Source organism: Lingula anatina, chromosome 1, assembly GCF_051362555.1.
Source record: "Lingula anatina isolate TDL-2025a chromosome 1, LinAna3.0, whole genome shotgun sequence".
NCBI classification, from domain to species: domain Eukaryota; kingdom Metazoa; phylum Brachiopoda; class Lingulata; order Lingulida; family Lingulidae; genus Lingula; species Lingula anatina.
In genome coordinates, this window is record NC_141767.1 from 47,001,407 (window position 1) to 47,019,835 (window position 18,429).

The window sequence follows — 18,429 nt, forward strand, 5'->3', positions numbered from 1 at the left end:
ACGCGCGCTTATTTCCTCAAATCTGAAAACAAACCCCATTTTATTTGGCATTTATCATATTCAACGTTTGCGATCATCATTTTTTCCAAGACCTCACCTCCATTCCTTTAAGGCCCCGTCACACTTATTCGGAATCAGCAGGAATCAAGCAGAACCAGCCGGAATGACTAAATTTAAAAATTCGTATTATATCCGGGAAGAAATTTCAAATTGACCTAAATACTTGCAAGAATGCCGTTGGAACACTCAGAATGCGCTTGAATCCGCCTGGAATGATTCGTGCACATTTCGGCTGTATTAGCTCTCAAATGCAGCTCGAATGTAGTTGGAAAACTAGGAATATCAATAATGCTGTCAGAATGCAGTCAGAATTTTTAGAATACCCTTCAAATGCCGCACGAGTGTAGTTCGATTTTTGGCTGAAATAGGATCGAGTTGCATTCTGACTCGTTCTAGCAGGATATGAAGTGTCTTGCCATTTCGGTTCTCCCTCGAATGTGATTAGAATGTTTCGAATGCTGTCGGAATACCGTTAGAATATTTAGAATGCAGTCATAATGCAGTTAGAATACTAGTCAAATGCCATTCGATAATTTTCTACTTGGAATGCACTTTGAAAGTTTTCAACATGAGCAAAACATTCGGGCCGGCCACAAGAATGGGTAAAATATTTGGAATGCACTCGGAATTTTTAGAATGCTCTTGGAATATCCAGGAACGCACAAAGAATCGTCTTTCCGACGGCATTATAGCTCATTCCGCCTCTAGTGTGACGGGGGTATTAATTTGTTCCCCTCTCAGTCCCTTGACGTCCTTTAAAACAGTACATTCAAACAATGGTATGACGTACCAAGATTATACAAGATCACTTATCTCTAATAGGCTATCAGTTTTCACACAGGCTTAATGAATGACAGGAATCAATGCACATTGTCTAAAATCGCTTTATTTTCAATGGTTTTAATTATTATAAGATTTGGCAAGCAGTATCTAGGTTCGTTTTTTGTGTAACGAACTCCACGTCATCTCATCAATAACAAGTGACAGTTTCATTGCCAATATTTCTTATTTCTGTCCGATTAGTATGACAATTAATCAAAAAGCTGTTTCTAACAAAATCTCTAAGCAAATTCCCATCTCTTGAAGTATATGCACTTAATACACTTTAAATTATTAGAAATATTGTTGATATAACATTTCACTGGACATTCTACATCTAGTGTATAAGAATCTATGGATGACTAGTCTTTATCAAATGATAACATTTGCAAAGTCGCACATCTTCCTAGAGTAAATGCAATGGTATAAGTGATCATCAACATCCTTTCATTCAATATAATCTTGGAAAAAAAAAAATAAAAAAAAAAAAAAAAAAAAAAATAATAATAATAGACCTGTTACTGCCTTCAGATCAATGTAATATTGAAGGAATACAACAGGGACCAGAAGCCATTTTCAAATCTATTAAACCAATCAAATGCAGCAAAACAACCATCTACTTAAATATTCATGTACTGAAATTTGGAATAGTAGATGATATGTCAAATGCAACAGTACAATTGGCCAACTGGTCAATAGTAGGCAATTTTTCAATTGATTTTTCATAAACCTGAAGATACGTGACACAAAAATCAATCAAGCTATATTCAGAAAATGTCATCAAAATAAAAATCTGTACACTACAAAAAAAAGTGCAGCTCATGGGAGACTACTTTTCCAATATTTATTTACTAGTATGAAATTGGGCAACCATGCAGTAGTATTTCAGCAAGCAATTTTTCTACAAAAAGAGGTAAAAAATCTTATATCAATTAATAAAACAAGAACATGACTTCAATCCAACAAAGATTATATGCCATTATACATCTCAATTCAATGATGGTTTTTCATTACAGTATCCAGTCAGAAACGTTGACATCACTAAAATTCTTCCTGGCTACATGACATCAACAGTTTTTATAACATTTCCACAATTTATTATCTCATCCCTTTCTAAACTCATCCTGAAAAGATTAAAAAGATTAAAAAGAAACAGAAAACTTTATGACCAAGAGACCATGTTCAACCAACAGCAATCAACTTAGTAAGCTGTGAGAATGGCTAAAACTTGTTCTTGACTTGCTCAGGAAAAAAAATCATGGCACGCTGACTAGTGAATAAACTTAATTCAGGCTCGTGCCTTGGCTGTTGATGATGATGTGTTGATGCAGTCGTGTCCCAGTCAATGACAGATCTTAGCATTACATAAATGTCTGTCACCGACAGTTCTTAGGAGTTGTAGAGATGCTTCGTCGTTCATGTTGATCACTGCTGTCAGACCTGGTACTAGATTTTGATCTTGACTTGGAAGTGCGACGGGATTTGCTGCCATTAGGTGTCAGGGATCTACTGGTTCTTCTCCTATAAGAAGTGTATAGAGAATCATGTTACTGATGCTTTCATGGATTATATGGTGATTGTAAAACCTAGGTCAGTGATTTTCAACTGTATTGAAATGATCACTTTGTGTTAATTCATATTTACTGCAAACTCAGCAAATTTTTAGAGTTAATCATAATAACTTAAACAAAAAAGAAAAAAGGATGTCTGCTTAAAGGCAGTAATGTTCATTAAACAAAAATCAACTTCAAAATTATTAAAAGTCACAAGTGTGCTCATTATTTTCATGTAAATCATTTTTGGCAAAACAATGCATCTTGATTAATATGAACACTCCAAGACAAATGTATTTTGACAAATTAATGCAAATATCAGTCTAAACAGGAACATACATACTAGATCTTAGCACCAGATACCAAGACCAATGCATTTGATAGAGACTAAATGAGACGCTCTAACAAAGCCAGCACAGATTAAGTATTGCACAAATCAATACTTTCAGTCACACTGGTATTCAAGTACTTCCTTGTGACAAACATTTTATCTACAAACAACAACAGATATCTCAACAACTTCAACAAAACAGGAACTTAAACTTGAGACAAACAAAGACAACAGAAGGACAAAAACATGCACGTTGTTAAAAAACTAATAATTTGTTAAGTCAGTAAAACATTTAACACACTACATACTTCACAAATTGTACAAATCATATCCAAATGATGAGATCAAAATGGATAATAGAAAGGATGTATAAATACAGATAGGCCTTGAAAATAAATGAAGGGCCATATAATCAAAAACAGCAACATTTTATAATAAAAGACTATCACTGGACATTTCATTGCATATTCATATCACTTTCATATAAGGAGATTGTGGCTAGTGATAAAGAAGTTTATTTTTTCAATAATTTCTTCATTAACTGAAGCATATAGTATTTAACAGCCAATTTTTCTGAACAGTAAGTTAAACTGTTTTCAGATATATTTTTCTGAACAGTAAGTTAAACTGTTTTCAGATATATTCCTCACAATATCTAAAAATGCAGACCTACTCTGAACTGGATTGGCACTGGTTTAAATCACAGTAAAAGGACTGGCAGTAACACAAAAAGCCAACAGTAAGCAGCAAAGCAATCAATGTGACATGGGTTGCACTAAAATGTATGAGGATGTAATAAATTGCGTGCTATAATTTTAGCACCATATTATCACACAGATTTTTTTTAAACCATGAAAATAGCTTTGGCTGCTTTAATGACCAATTGTACAAATCATATCCAAATAATTAGATCAAAATGGATAAAAGAAAGGATGTACAAATACAGACACGCTTAGGCCTTGAAAATATCTGAAGGGCCATATAATCAAAAACAAAAAAAATTTTATAATAAAAGACTATCACTAGATATTTCATTGCATATTCACATCCCTTTCATATAAGGAGAAATTATGTGCTACAATTTGAGCGCCATTCTATTACATATATTTCTTTAAACCATGGAAATAGCTTTGGCTGCTTTAATGACTGGTTGTACAAATACCACCATGGCCAACAGTTTTACCGTACATCAAAAGACCCAGTACCAAGGATTTCTGCTTTCATCTAATCAAGTGATGCAATAAACTCTAAAATATGGAAACAGTTGAAGGACAGAATAGACTGGGTATGTCCTAGTATCAGAATACCATCTCTAGGCAATAATTTCCATTTTCCCTGTCAAAATGCAAGGCTCTGCATTCAAAGCAGTGGATAATATTGCAAATGGATTGAAGCACCATTTGCTTAATGACCATTACCTTCACAGATGATAAGCAGAATTGCATTACGTATTTAGTAGTTTTTCATGTGTAACGCAGTCTAAAATACATTTGTCCCAGTGAATACTTTAATCTCCTGTTATTGGCACAGTATAGTATCACACTTACATGATATCATATATCTGAGTTCTTTTAGAAAGGTACTTTCCTAACGAGATAGAAAACAACAAAGCATCCAGCAAATCCACTACCTTTTATGTCCCTGCAGTAAGGTGTTCCAAGCACTGGTGTTCTGTCAACAGTGATGTTCTGTCAACAGTGTCTATTATAAACATGCATTGAAAATCAAATGTGTGTAAACTTTCAAAGAACAAATAAATCTAACAAAAATGATGAGGCTCAAAATGCTTAATATTAAGAAACACCACTTTTAAAAATACTTAACAGTACCAATAAGAAGAATTAAACTAAGATCTTTTAAATTTCTGTCCTTAATAAGTATATAATTTTGTTTATAAGATGTTAGTTTCAAGGAATCTTAAAATTGAAACACATTTTCATGAATTCTCATCATCTCTTTCAGTGTGGAAGGTCACTTAGGCTGATCTAATGGTAGCTGCATGACCTCAGGTGACCAAACATTCCCAGAACCTATCATACTAACTGTGGATTGATCTATCTCCATGGGGTTTCTTGCAAAATTGCTTTCAGCTTAAGCAGCTTAGCTGTCATGCCTACTGAAGCTGCTTGGGGGTAATTATTAATTATTGTTAAGCAGCTTCAGTAGGCATGCCAGACATCTAAGCTGCTTAAGCTGAAAGCAATTTAGCGAGCAACCCCTCTGAGATGGATTAATGCTGTTATAAATATTGATCTAGGTATAGCAACCTAGCTTACTAACTAACATCTTACACATGATATGCCAGGAATTGACAAAACAGGGGTCTTCCAGAAGACAGTCTGATTTTCAAATTAACATGGACGAGTATCTAATTTTTAATGTCGGAAGAAGGTAAAAAATAGAGAATGGATCAAAAAGATAACTTGGAAGACTGTCTGAAAATATCTCTGGATCCGCCCCTGAAATATCTATTTCTTATAAAACTTTGGTCTTAAAGCCAGGTAATATTAACTGGGCAAAGTTCCAATCCTGTATTTGATACTGTTATTACAGTGCAAGACTGCTCTAGTCCATTAGATAAAGTACTGACCAGGAATGAAGGCTATCAATATCAACCAAACTAGTCACATTCTAAAACATTCGTGTTGCTTCAAAAGATGAAAGTGGAGAAGAATAGGTTCTGCCTAAATGAGGTGAAAATCCATCAGCTCTTAATGAGAAAAAATAAAATAAATCAAAGAAAGAAAAGGCAAGCTTCTAGTTTAATCCTATTTACCATCACTTTCTACGCTGAAAGATAATGAAAAAATCAATAATGATTGCTCTTCCTAGAATTGTTCATTTAATTAATGGCTTTAACAGAAAACCAATAGTAAAAACAATTTTACAATCTCATAGGAATCCCCTTGTGTTGGCGCTAATTCTTGAGTGAGTAATTACATTTAAAACAAATGTGCTGTGGACGCTTGTAAACTGAAATATCACATGCACATTGCAAAATGAGTCAGACTTACACTTCTTAAATGTATATCAAAGACACACATTATCACAGTTAATGCTTAAATATTGTACTTTGGAGCATATACTAGTACAGCATGGTTACTTGCAACAACAGATACAGTACAGTAAAAATAACAAAACTGGCTAGACGGGCCAATGAAACAATGTTCACAATCACACAAAATTGTGATGGTTTGTAAATGTTTTGAAATAAAGCTGATCAAGCATATAAATTTCTTCAACTTCTCAACATGTTCTTAAATGGATGTTTAATCACATACTCACACACAGTCAAACACACACACACACACACAAGCATGCACATAGATATAAAAACATAACAGTAGTGTCACAGTGTGCAACAACCAGACTTGATCTAATATTTGTTCACACTTATTGATCTGGCATTTCAAACTCAAATTTTACAGTAAAATGTAAATTTATGCCACAGTTTTTGTCACATCCTAATTTTCTTGAGTTCAATTTGCAAGAAAATATATAGCTTTCAATTGGTATGTAAAAATAATTCTTTAAGGCACAAATGTGTCATGTTAGCCTTAGCCTGGACATGCATACACAACACATTACTGGCAGCAAACTGTAATCACATTAACAAGAATTAATACCTTTTACTTTTCCTCTGTCCATCACTTTCACTGTCTCCCTCAGAGTCTGAACTGTCTGAGCTGCTATCACTGCTGGAACTTGAACTGGAGGAATCAGAACTGGAACTGTCTGAATTAAAACCTGTTGGTTTGCTGAGGTCCACTTTGTCAGCCACCGAAGACAGGTCAGGTCTGTAGATCTGATTTTAAGGTAAATGACAAGATGTGTTATGAGGGCAATATCCAGTTGTACACATCTACCATGCCTGATCATCAATTATCAAATCAAAATTGGCTGATGCATTTTCTAGAGTTCAGAGCAATAATGAAAAGTGCTACAAGGTCTGATAAATGGGATTGGAAGTTATAACTTATATTCTTAATATCACTAGCCTCTCTATTTTGCTATCTTCAGGATTTTAAGCTGTAAAAACCACACATACATATCTCTGACACGGAAATTATATACATTTAATCAGATTCCTGATATTCAAATTGTTTGAGTGCTGTTTTCACTGGTCAGTTACCACTTCCATTACCTTTAACTCCCTGTACCACTTTTTGGAGAGCTTTGGCCTTCCTCTCACAGTTTTATGCCAGACCACAGGGAAGTTGACACTGCTGCAGTAATTCTGTGTCACTGCTATCGTGTTGTCAAGGTTTAGCACCACGTGCCACCACCCACCAGGAATAAAAACAGTCTCCCCTGGTTTTTGGAGAATCTCCAACTGGAATTTAATGGTTATTTTTAAAGAAGCATTCAAACAGATAACAATAGTATTTCTACAAAATTATTGTTGTTTCTTACTGAATTACCAATGTGTTATTCCTTAGGCTTAACTTTTTATGAAGCATACCATTTCACACAATTTGACATTTTGCACTTATTTTTTGCTAACAGAATTATATTATGGTTCTGCCTAACATTTCCAGCACATTTTGAAATTTTGATATTTCTTTAAAAAAATGATCATAGTATTAAAAGGCCATAAAACTTCTCATATTTACTGCTTTATATTCTTCGGGCCAATCTGGCTGCTGTGTGCGTGGATAGACAAATTTAAACCAAGTCACAGCTTCCTCTTTTTGTCTTCCACCTTCCCCGCTCTTTAACTTTATTAGTTCTTTAGGAGTGGTGGTGGGAAATAGGCACCACCTAAATAAACAAGCCATTGTGTTAGGTGAGATTTATAAATAAACAAGCCATTGTGTTAGGTGAGATTTATAAAGTAAAATAGGAATAAAAAGAATTCTCCGATGTAAGAACATGATTTTAAGTAATATCTATTAATTGAGTCTCAATAATTTACATGGCAATTAACTCTTTGGAACATATCACATTACTCATAATTAAAATGTTATTTCTCTCTAGTAACATTGTTACTTTTCTTAAATCCAAATCACCGAAAACGTTTAACTGGACATTTATCAAAAATACATTTATTAAAAATTCATCAGATAACTAATGTCCATCAGATATAGTTCTGCTATAAACAACTTAGCACTGAAGAAACAATCATAAATCATTAGCTATCTAAAAGGTAAGACTGCTGGTCATTTCCTAATTTTCAGTCAGCAAATCCACTACCTTTTATGTCCCTGCAGTAAGGTGTTCCAAGCACTGGTCCCCAGGGGGTCTATGTGAATCCCTGTCCCTGACCTGGCCCCACCCATCACAAACCACCTAGACAACATACAAACATGAAACACTTGTATTCTGGACATAAGTGAATTTCTGATTTACACATTGTTTTGTAAATTATATTCCCAATCTTTTTAATGCAGCCATTCAAATGAAGTACTTTTATTTTATTTATCACATGACATATCAAAATGTCAGAGGAATCATATAATAAATGAATGTCTTGATCTGCACTGTTTTCTTTAAAATGCAGACTAAATGAAAATTCATGCATTTTTATATTTGTCAACATATATGCAAACAATTCAACTATACCTGTGAAAAATTCCATTTTTTACCCAAAAAACAAAATATATAATAATCATATTAAATAAGATGCTTAAACTATGTGTATCTGATTCTGAACAAAAACTTACCTATAGGGTGGCCTCTTTGATTCCCCTGAATATTTAAACAAATCTTCAGTAAAATACTTTGGCACTTCATAATCTTCAAGCAACTTTTTCCTTTTGGGATGCTAAAAAACAGAAAATGCATTAAAAAAAAATGATGACAGCCTTATTTTTGAATGACAAGGGCGTAGGAATGAATTAAATCTGTCAAATGATTTGTACATTTTAAGATCATTTAATAAGCTTAATGCCTGGGTAATAATTACTTCAAAAGTGTGAATGTGATTTTTAATATTGCTAAATTTTGATTTATTATCATATGCATATGGAATGCTCTGTGCTCTACTAACCTCTGCAAAGCTACTGTCAAATATATAGAGTGGGCTGTCATCTCTGTTACATTTGGTATAAGCCACAAAGTACTTCATCTTCATCTTGACAGAGTAACCTTCATCATCCTCGCCACACTTAAACTTTTGGTTTCTGTACTTCTTTGCAAGTCTCTGCAAATCATTATGAAAACATGTTTGTGTGATCCTTGAAGGTACAAAATTGTGATAATGATTGATTGTTTCTCTTGAATGCTTTTAAAAATTACAATGAGAAACATTTTGAATTAGATTTCACTGAATCATCTTTTACACCCATGTTATAAATTGAGCAGTGCATACATTTTGTCATGACATTGCACAAACTGACATTGTACTACAATTAATTTTAAAAAATAATTTTTAAAAAATTATGTTGTCCATAATACATTATTTGTAATTAAAAAAGATTTCAATTGTTATACTAAAAGAACTAAAAATAACCAATAGCATATACAATATAAAGTAAACTGAAAATCAATTAGCAGCAAAGACATATGGGCTGATTCCAAAATGATTCTAAATTAATAAATGAGAATTATGAGAATAAAATAACTGACACAACTATGGTTTTAAAGAAACATATTTGCCCTGAGAACTAAAACAAATTTGGCCTCAAGTATAAAGAAAGAAAAAAAAATAGAACTCAGCTGGAGGCTACTCTTATTGAAATTATAACAAAAGACACCTTACATGTAATAAATGAATCAATTGATTAAACATGGCCATAGTAATTGACTCTCTATCTTTCATCAATTATTCAATACAAATGATGTGGCTTTTGTATGTAAGCAGCATATGTTTTGGAATTATAACAAAGTTGGTCAATTTTTTTCTTTTGTCAAGCAGAAGATTATACAGATTCCATACGTCATCTTCATAAAATTGATCTATTCAATATTTTCTGGAAATTGGTCACTGAAAAAAAGACATTATGCTTCAAAAGCTGTTTTCTATTTCAATATGCTGACATAAATTTTCCTAAACATTTTCTTAACTGTTAAGTTTTTTCAATAAATAAACAAATGAATGGAACAACTACTAGTACACAAAATCAGTCTTTTTCCTTTCATTTTTGACAACATTTCTGTCTATAAAAAATAAAAAATGATGCAAACCTCAGCGAAACCTGTATTTTTATATCACTGCCTTAATCACCTATTAAATATTATAAAAAATTGTTTTCTCTACCTCATAAGTCCACTTTGCAGTTGCTTTCCAGCCATCAGTCAAGTGAGTAATAACAACAGGTTTGTAGGGAATTTCATATTTCTCCCTAAACTCCTGTAAAGAAATTTTCTGCCCATCAATCCTATCAAAAGTGTCTCTCAATGCCACAGGGTCTGGATCCAAATCAAATGTCTGATAATAGTTAAGCTCTTCCCAGGCTCCTGGTTTACTAAGTTCTGAAAAAGTAAAGTTACCTTATTAACTAAATGAACACTCAAAATAAACAGAATTTTGTTAGTACATATCCATAAATTTAGCAGAGAGAGAAATCTTATTGCCTTTCTGATCTTTCAAAATGACAATGGATGCACTTGTACATTTTCCAGGATAGTGATTGTTCAAAATTCCTGGAATATTTAACTATCAAAATGAATGGGAAGATGAGGTGATTTTTGGTATCTAAAATTCCATGCTCTACATATATATGTATACTTATCGACTTATACACATACCCCCCCCCCCCAAAAAAAAAAAAAAAAGAAAAATGCAAGAATAAAAAAAAATAATAAGAAAATAATAATAATAATAAAGATCAGACATCAGTAAAACTGACTGAGGTCACTCTGCCAGAATGATCCGACAGCTTGATTATTCATGTTGTGTGTATCAATACAAATTATAAATAACATCAGTTTTTCACATGTGACATTCTAAATGAAGCCTATCTAATGCCATTTACATGCCATAGAAATGAGAATATATGAATTACAGGCCAGTCATCAAGCAAGACTTAACATGGTTATAGTATGATTTGTGTAACAACATTTGGAAAAATACAGCACAGCTAGTAACTTATTTACAAGAAAGTTGCTAGCACGTGATCTCTCTCACAATGAATTAGAATACTGAACTTTAATCAAACTTGTTACAAATCACTTGTTGGTCATTATGAAAAGTTTTGATTTTGGGACCTTTTCTGCTATTTCTGACATTATGTTATTAAGTCAATGTTTCCTACATAATAAAAGATTTCAATCTCACTGCCTGAACAAGACCATGTCAGAGTGAAGATTTTCTATGTTGTATCGTATATTCTAACATTAATACACAAAAACTGCAGAGAACCATATTTACTGACACACCACTGCGAACTTGTTACGATATATTAACGTTATAAGAAAACCGAAAGGCTCAAAGTAAGTATTAGTAACACTAACGTAACAAGTACTGAAATAAACAAAGTACTACTAGCAGTAGTAGTTCATATACAGGTACCGTGCCGCAATGCACGTATATCCCACAAGGCATCTTTCAGTTTTATTATCGGTATCTTACCAGGTCGAGCTTTTTCTTTGGCTTCACATACTCTTTTCTTACTCCTGTGGTCCATAAATCACCAAACACCTTTTCGCTAGAAGAAAAAGAAGCTATTTTTATGACAGTCCGAACCTGAGAAGGGGAAACGTGAAGCGGAAGTATATGCATTCCGTGCTGTTCAAGAGCAATGATTCCGATTGGTTCTTTGAAATGCTTGGCTGAGGTAAAGCGAAAATCTTGATACAGTAAAGATTGGAGGCAAAATTCAGTACTTTACGGAATGGGGGGCTATTTGCTTGTATGAACGAGACAGGTAAAGATAACTGTTTGAATATACATAAAACTTAATAATATGGTAGATGGAACAAGAATCACAACTGGTAACATTTTCCTGTGTATACATTACACAACTAACACACTTTGCTCTTTGCAACAGCACGGATAGATCTTACTTGCCTCAAGTGAGTTTCACATCTTTGACAATAAGTCATTAGATCTACGTCGTAAAGTAAGTCGTCAAAAAGTAAGGGTCATTTTGCATAATAAATGAAATTCGCAGAATTGTGATAGCCCAGAGTCGTAATGAATTATCTACATAATAGCAAAAACTCTGGTATTACAAAAAATATAATGGGGGGTGCCTTCATACCAGGTTCTAGTTTCTACCAATTCTCGACCTGAGAAAATACTTTGGCAAGTGACACGTTGAATTGTTATTTGAACACCCCCCCCCCCAAAAAAAAGTCTAGATGTGAAGAATGCACAACACTGAGCAATTTTTCAATAATATATTTATTCTTTTATCTTTCATAGTAAATAGAGTTGTAATCTAGAAGGCTATAAATAAGATGAAGACGTAAAATATATGAATGAGCATGATAACTGAAATGTTCTTATAGGCTTTCTACAACTTTTATATATGATATATTGTGATAAATGTTTTTATTTTTCTAGTATGTACATCCAACATCAGAAAAAAAATTTGCCCTTAAACTCAAATTATTTTTGAAGAACAACTTTAAAATATCTTTAATCATATGCATAAATGATCATTAACAATCATTTGACATTAAAATATATTCTAAACGTGGAAAAATTTTCCATTTTACAATGTGTGATTTTATCTTCCACCTACCCAAACAAAATTGTATCATTCTTCGCAATAAGGCATCCTCAAGCATTAAATGTATTCAAGCAGATATATATGGATATATTAATATTATTATACAAAAAGGATATTGACACTTTACTCACACTTATAAACGAACTGTTCAGTAATGTGAACAAAACTAATGTAAAGAATGATTTAAATATATCCATATTCAGATGTAGCTTGAAAGAAAATTTACCATAATATAGTATAATCTAACACTTGTAGTAGAATGCCGTTATGTGAGAGCTCTTCATTAAAACCACATCTGGATATTTAAAGTAAAGTATTTTTTATAAAGCATATCCTTATGCCAAAACTGCATATACACAGAGAGGGAAAATATCAATCATCATAAAAGCTATGATACCGTTTTCCTCTTCACATGATGAATGTGATACATTTCAAGCTTCAAATTTAAAGACTAAAAATATAATAAGATACAAATATAATCTCTCAAATGCGCATCCATTGTCAGTGAAAGTAAAGCTTACCACATGCAAATAAAGTGTTGGGTTTGTGCCATCTTACACAGGTTCAATATATTATACAAAATGATAAATCAAACTTGTCACCCTGTACATAAGCATTGCCTTTATCTTCCACTGAGATATGAAAAGTAAAATATAGAGCAGACTAGTAAGACAGATAAATGAATAAAAGAAAACCAGGGAAATAATCGGATAAAGAGTATTGCGTATTCTTAAAAATATTAAAGCAGGTGTATTTTGACAAAGAAGACCATTTAAATTTGGCACCATAACTTATTTTGGGATTTCCTGGAGAAATGTATTGTTTTAAAATCAAATAAAAGGAAAAAGCCATAATTTAAATTTCACACTTGTAATTTGGAGGATAAATATCAAATCCCCACCTCTAAAAATTTATCTGGTATTTCAAGGCAAAGCCTATGAATCATGATCCCTTTTAACAGTAAATGGCGTTTTCCTCATATGGACTTAAGCAATGCTTTCTTGTGGCCCAATCTGACTCAGAGCCAGCAACAAGATGTCTCTTTTCTCTTTGGGGAACCTGAGTTCCCTTCCAGCTAATCTAGCACTCTCCAGCTCCCTTTCTGCCAACTCCAGCTGGTGAGAAATGATTCCAGGCTCCTCTTGTTCTCGAGAGATCCAATCCAGTGCCATCTGTGAGCGCATATCATCATCAAGAGCCCTATGGGAGTAATGAGCCAGAACTTCTTGACGGGAACAATTTCTGTCCCTCATGGCTTTTAGACTGCCATTCCAGTGCAGCAGTTGGAATACAGTCATCAGTTCTTGAAACTCCAGCATGGTACGCCCTCTATTGGATTCTAGCATGAATCTAAAGGCACCTATTCCTGTAGCAGGGTTGTCTGCTTCATCCATCTTGCCCTACTCATTAAATTATAAATAATCAATAAAAAAAATAATAATAATAACTGATAAGTCAGAAGTATGAGAAGTTTTCACGTATTATTTATATGAACACAACTGTATGTCAGGCACTGACCCACTCCTTTCATTAATTATGGAATTCCGAAGCTTTTCTTATAGAAATAGGTACAACTTGGGTCATGGAGAATCACTCACCAAAAAAACCTAGAAGAAAATTGTGTTCTAAATTGGGCTGGAGACATAATGCCTAGTAGTTCTGAACATAATTACTTATGTTGTATCAGAGCCTCCCAGTTTTGATGGATTTATATTTCAAAAAGATTAAGGAAAAGCATTTACAGTAGTTTCCCTATTCTACTCCAAAACAAATAAGATAAATATGCATATCACGCACTTATATTGCATGCCTATGCATCATTTCAATATGTAAAACAATAAATATTTCTGTGCTCCATTATAAGGTAATAAAATGGTTGTATGATCCCTTTAGGAGCAAAGAGCGCCACCACACAGATGATGACCTACAGCTATGTGACGCACACAGCTGAAACTGAGACCATCTCTACAGGTATAACTCAGATATTTTGCTCTGTAAGGGATTGTACAACCATTTTATCACAATACCATTATATCTGGTTTAACTCACTTTAAAGGATGCCATGGCTTCCCCAATGGCCTTTTCAACAAAGTCATCTGTAATTCTCCTAGAGGGATGTTCATTGAATACTGAATTCATCAAAGCAATCTTTGCTGCACTCCTTCTAGCCTCAGCTTTAGTAGGACAGTTCTAGAATGAAAATACCAAAGTCATGACTCAAATGAAAAATGAAACTTTCTTAAAATATTATATAGCTAGCAAAAGCTGGTATCAGTGAGGCTATGTTCCAATGGCACACAATGTGACACATTTTTGACAGTTTTCAGTACAAATTCATTTTCTACTCCCTCTAAATACTTTATAGAAATCCTTCACACTCTCTTTATAGAAATACTAGTACGCATTAAATAATTTTTGTCTTGCCTTTAGTTTTCGAAAAAATATTTTGGTCCTACCTGAAAACTCCCAAAGCAGCTCCCACCAGGTAATGTAACAAAACATATGTATGGTTGTGATGCAGAGGGTTGAGATTCATACACCACCAGTGCCCCATTCTTCAGATCTGCTCCTCTGGCCTGCTTCATCTGCCAGAACTCCTGCAGAGCTTCTACTACATTCACTGAAAAGATACACAAGGAGGTATTAATCCAACCTACCATTTATTTATTTATTTATTTTCATTTTAAACTGATAATATGATAACCAAGATTTTTGAAATTGGACAAATCTCTGATCTAAAAACCTGAACAGTTTTCACATTAAGGAAAGCAAATTTTACCTAAAGGTGACTGGGTTGTTTAAATAAAGTTGTCTTCATTTATAATGTTATTACCAAAAATCAATTAAACTCTTTTAAAAAGTTTTAAGAATTTTTTTTTAATATGTAACTTATTGCATAGAACCAATATTTTAATTAATTAAAACTGCGAAAGAAATATAAGACACTAAAATCCTTAAAACACACTATTTTGTTACGGATTGACACCAGGGTGGCAAATATGGTTATCACTCAAGAACACTTGCACTTTAGCATGTTTGCACACTTTGCCTATAAAAGCAGATACCATTATCTTCTAAAATGCCTCTTCGGGTGAACAAGTTACTTCAACAAGATAGCAAAAGCAGAGGAACTGCACTCTTTGTTTGCCATTTAAGTGAAGAATAGTTCTTATAACTGGAAGAGGAATTAAGTTACCACATGCATTTTTGTTTGAAATTCCAACTTTCATCAACATCCCATAAATTCTCCCAAAATGTCCCATAAAGCTTTAGAGAAGAGAGGGTTACTATGGACTTGAGTAAATTTATGTCAGTTCCATGTCACTTGAATTAAATGTGGCTGAATTTGCAGTCAACAAGAGGGCATTTTAGTGATGTGTCTTCAAACACGTACTCAGTGCTGAAGAGGCAAAAAAAATTGTTTTTAAAATTGTTTGAGCTTTGTACTGTTTAAAATGCTGCACTTTTTGTAACATATTGTTGAAATGGTATGCCAACAGCATGATTGGTTCAAATCATTAAGCACACTGGCAAAGTAAAGTGACCTTTAACATTTATCCACATGCTGGCAAGCAACAGCACTAACAGAAACAAATATTTGATTTCTTTCAAGCACCCTTTTCTGTCATGGCTTCACAACTTAAACTGCACTGGCCTAAACTTGTCAATAACACAGAAGCCACTTTTAACCAAGAATTTGCACTTAAATCATTATAATTTTTTTCTAAAATTCATCAAATACAGGTGTTAAACATTTGATACAATCAACCATTTGATATCACATCTTTCAAAAAAGAAGGCATCAGTCATTCTTTAAGTGAACATGCTGACAAATATGTATACTTAAATTATGAACAAAAATACTGGGAAAATAGCAAGAAAAAAAGATTCTAATCTGAACTTACCTCTGCCATAGCCATGTGTGTGCTTAGCGAAGCTGTTGACCACTGCGTCCACTGCCTCCTTGAGGACGGTCTTAGCCTTATGGTCAGTCATGGCCTGTAAGTCATCCAGGTCCAGTATGGCCTTCCCGCCTTGGGAAGGCTTAAGGTGGGAGTGGTGAACATTACGTGATGATGACATGATCAAGAGCTTGTCAAGTCTGGAAAAGTGTAAAAGTAAGTGTTATGTGTATATACACTTTGCATAACATCACATTGAATTAAACTGCCCTGTGGCAAGAACACATCTGACAACTACCCATGTCAAGCCTGAACTTAGACCCCATTTCCAGAGATTAGATCGATCTACTTTAGACCGACCTAACTCCCTGGGGGTTCACGCTAAATAGCTGTCAGCCGAGCGGACACAAAAGTTAATTACCCCCTTACAGCTTCTAGTAGGCGGAACGAACATTTAAACTGGATTATCTGACAGTAATCGAGTGAGACTCCCCGCGGGGATAGATTGATCTAAAAGCTCTGGGAATATAGCCTTAATCCCTTTGATTTTAGGAAATGTTATTTCACAAGCTTCCATCGCATAGAAAAACAGGCACTACAATATGGCCACTGAAAAGACAAAAATTAAATTATGTTTATCCAAATTAAATTAAAACTTGCTACAGTCTAAGTCTTCTTAGACTGTACAAAGACTGGCTTAGTAAAAAACCTTGTTGTGGGAGAACAATTTAGAAATCTTTTTCTGATAATCTGTCTGTAAAGTATGACAATGATCCAAGGCAAATAACAAATAGATTTTGTGTCTTGATAGAAAAAAACATCTTAGCTAAACATGGGGAAATTGCCCTAGCTTCATATTGCAGGACCTCTGGACTGACAAGTTTTATATGAAAATACAATGCATAATAATAAACCACATATAAACATAGACTAACAGAAACTAAATACTTAGTTCAGCATTTTTTATATGTATGTATTGCCTCTAAAGACTACCTTTCAAGCTCTATTAATCTGAGTAGTCAGTAGGCCATATAGTTAAAAGTGCCTGACACACTTCCCTCGAGTAAATGTACTTCAAAAACAGAGAGTATACTTGCTGACATAACTTCCCAGAAAAGTATGTAGGGGCAAAATATTAAAGCTAAAAACACAACATAACCTCTACTGGCTGTAGAGTCCATGATAAGGGTTGAAGTTATTGCTGAGAAAATGTTAAACCATCATATATATATATATATATATATATATATATATAATCTGAACATCAATGAAAACTGAATTTAAAAAATTTTAAAACAATGAATTAAAAAAATTTTTCACTGGCAGCCTGCAATGCACAACTTATTTCAAGGAAGTTGAACAGAGGTACACCCAGGTAGTAGGAGAATCCTGGCACTTGCCTTTTTTTAAATGCAAAGATAAGAAGTGCACTCATGGTTCTTCCATTCAACCATCTTGAATTTGATAACGCTCACTTTACAGCTAATCAAATATCCATGGGAGAGGTCCACCAAATTATTGGCAGTATACAGAAAATATTACTTACGCACAAATTTAGTGTTTTACATACGTCAAACCAAGAACAAATGACGTTTAACATTAATGAGGTAGTAAGACATTATTGAATATTCCTGTCAGTCACTGACTAATAACAGAAAACACCCAAAAGCAACTGGTGTTTGGACTGTGTAATAATAGTGGGCATCCAGAACTTGACAAAGTTACTTGTGGATCATTTAAACTGGTTCATAGTACATAAATTCTACAAAACCAAAACGCATTTATAAACCATACATAACTCACCAAAAGACCATACAGCTTAACAGCGTAGCCCTACATCGGCACAATTTATGGCTGTAGTAGAGAGATTAAAGAGGAGAGTGTACAATCCTAAACACAACAACAGTCAGCAAAGATGTCGCATTAAGTAGACGCGGAATAATATCACATTATAATATTAAATCAGAGTACGGTTCAAGCGTCTTTATATTCTCTGTGTTAGTCCAAAATATATAATATAATACTTTAGGTAGTTGGAAAGAGATTTTATATCTTAATATTTTCTAGAAACTATATTGGAATTTGGGATTAATTTAGTTAGCGACGAAGAATAGCGTAACAAGGCACTCCATGCAAATGCGCGTATA

At 33.6% G+C, this 18,429-nt stretch overlaps 2 protein-coding genes across 2 annotated transcripts; both read right to left on the minus strand.

Moving 5' to 3' along the window:
- Positions 1-926: 926 nt before the first annotated feature.
- LOC106159964 (bifunctional arginine demethylase and lysyl-hydroxylase JMJD6-like) lies at positions 927-11,457 on the minus strand. Its single transcript, XM_013536449.2, has 9 exons — positions 11,276-11,457; positions 9,962-10,176; positions 8,753-8,905; positions 8,427-8,527; positions 7,957-8,052; positions 7,377-7,524; positions 6,908-7,096; positions 6,390-6,568; positions 927-2,400 (listed from the first exon to the last, which is right to left on the minus strand). Exons 1-9 carry the CDS (start codon positions 11,328-11,330, stop codon positions 2,256-2,258), a joined length of 1,281 nt encoding a protein of 426 aa, XP_013391903.2. The 5' UTR covers positions 11,331-11,457; the 3' UTR covers positions 927-2,255.
- A 574-nt stretch (positions 11,458-12,031) lies between these two features.
- LOC106159940 (LIX1-like protein) lies at positions 12,032-18,241 on the minus strand. Its single transcript, XM_024075729.2, has 5 exons — positions 18,086-18,241; positions 16,286-16,482; positions 14,837-15,000; positions 14,430-14,570; positions 12,032-13,780 (listed from the first exon to the last, which is right to left on the minus strand). The coding sequence occupies exons 2-5, from the start codon at positions 16,461-16,463 to the stop codon at positions 13,367-13,369; spliced, it is 897 nt and encodes a 298-aa protein (XP_023931497.1). The 5' UTR covers positions 16,464-16,482; positions 18,086-18,241; the 3' UTR covers positions 12,032-13,366.
- Between the last annotated feature and the right edge of the window lie 188 nt (positions 18,242-18,429).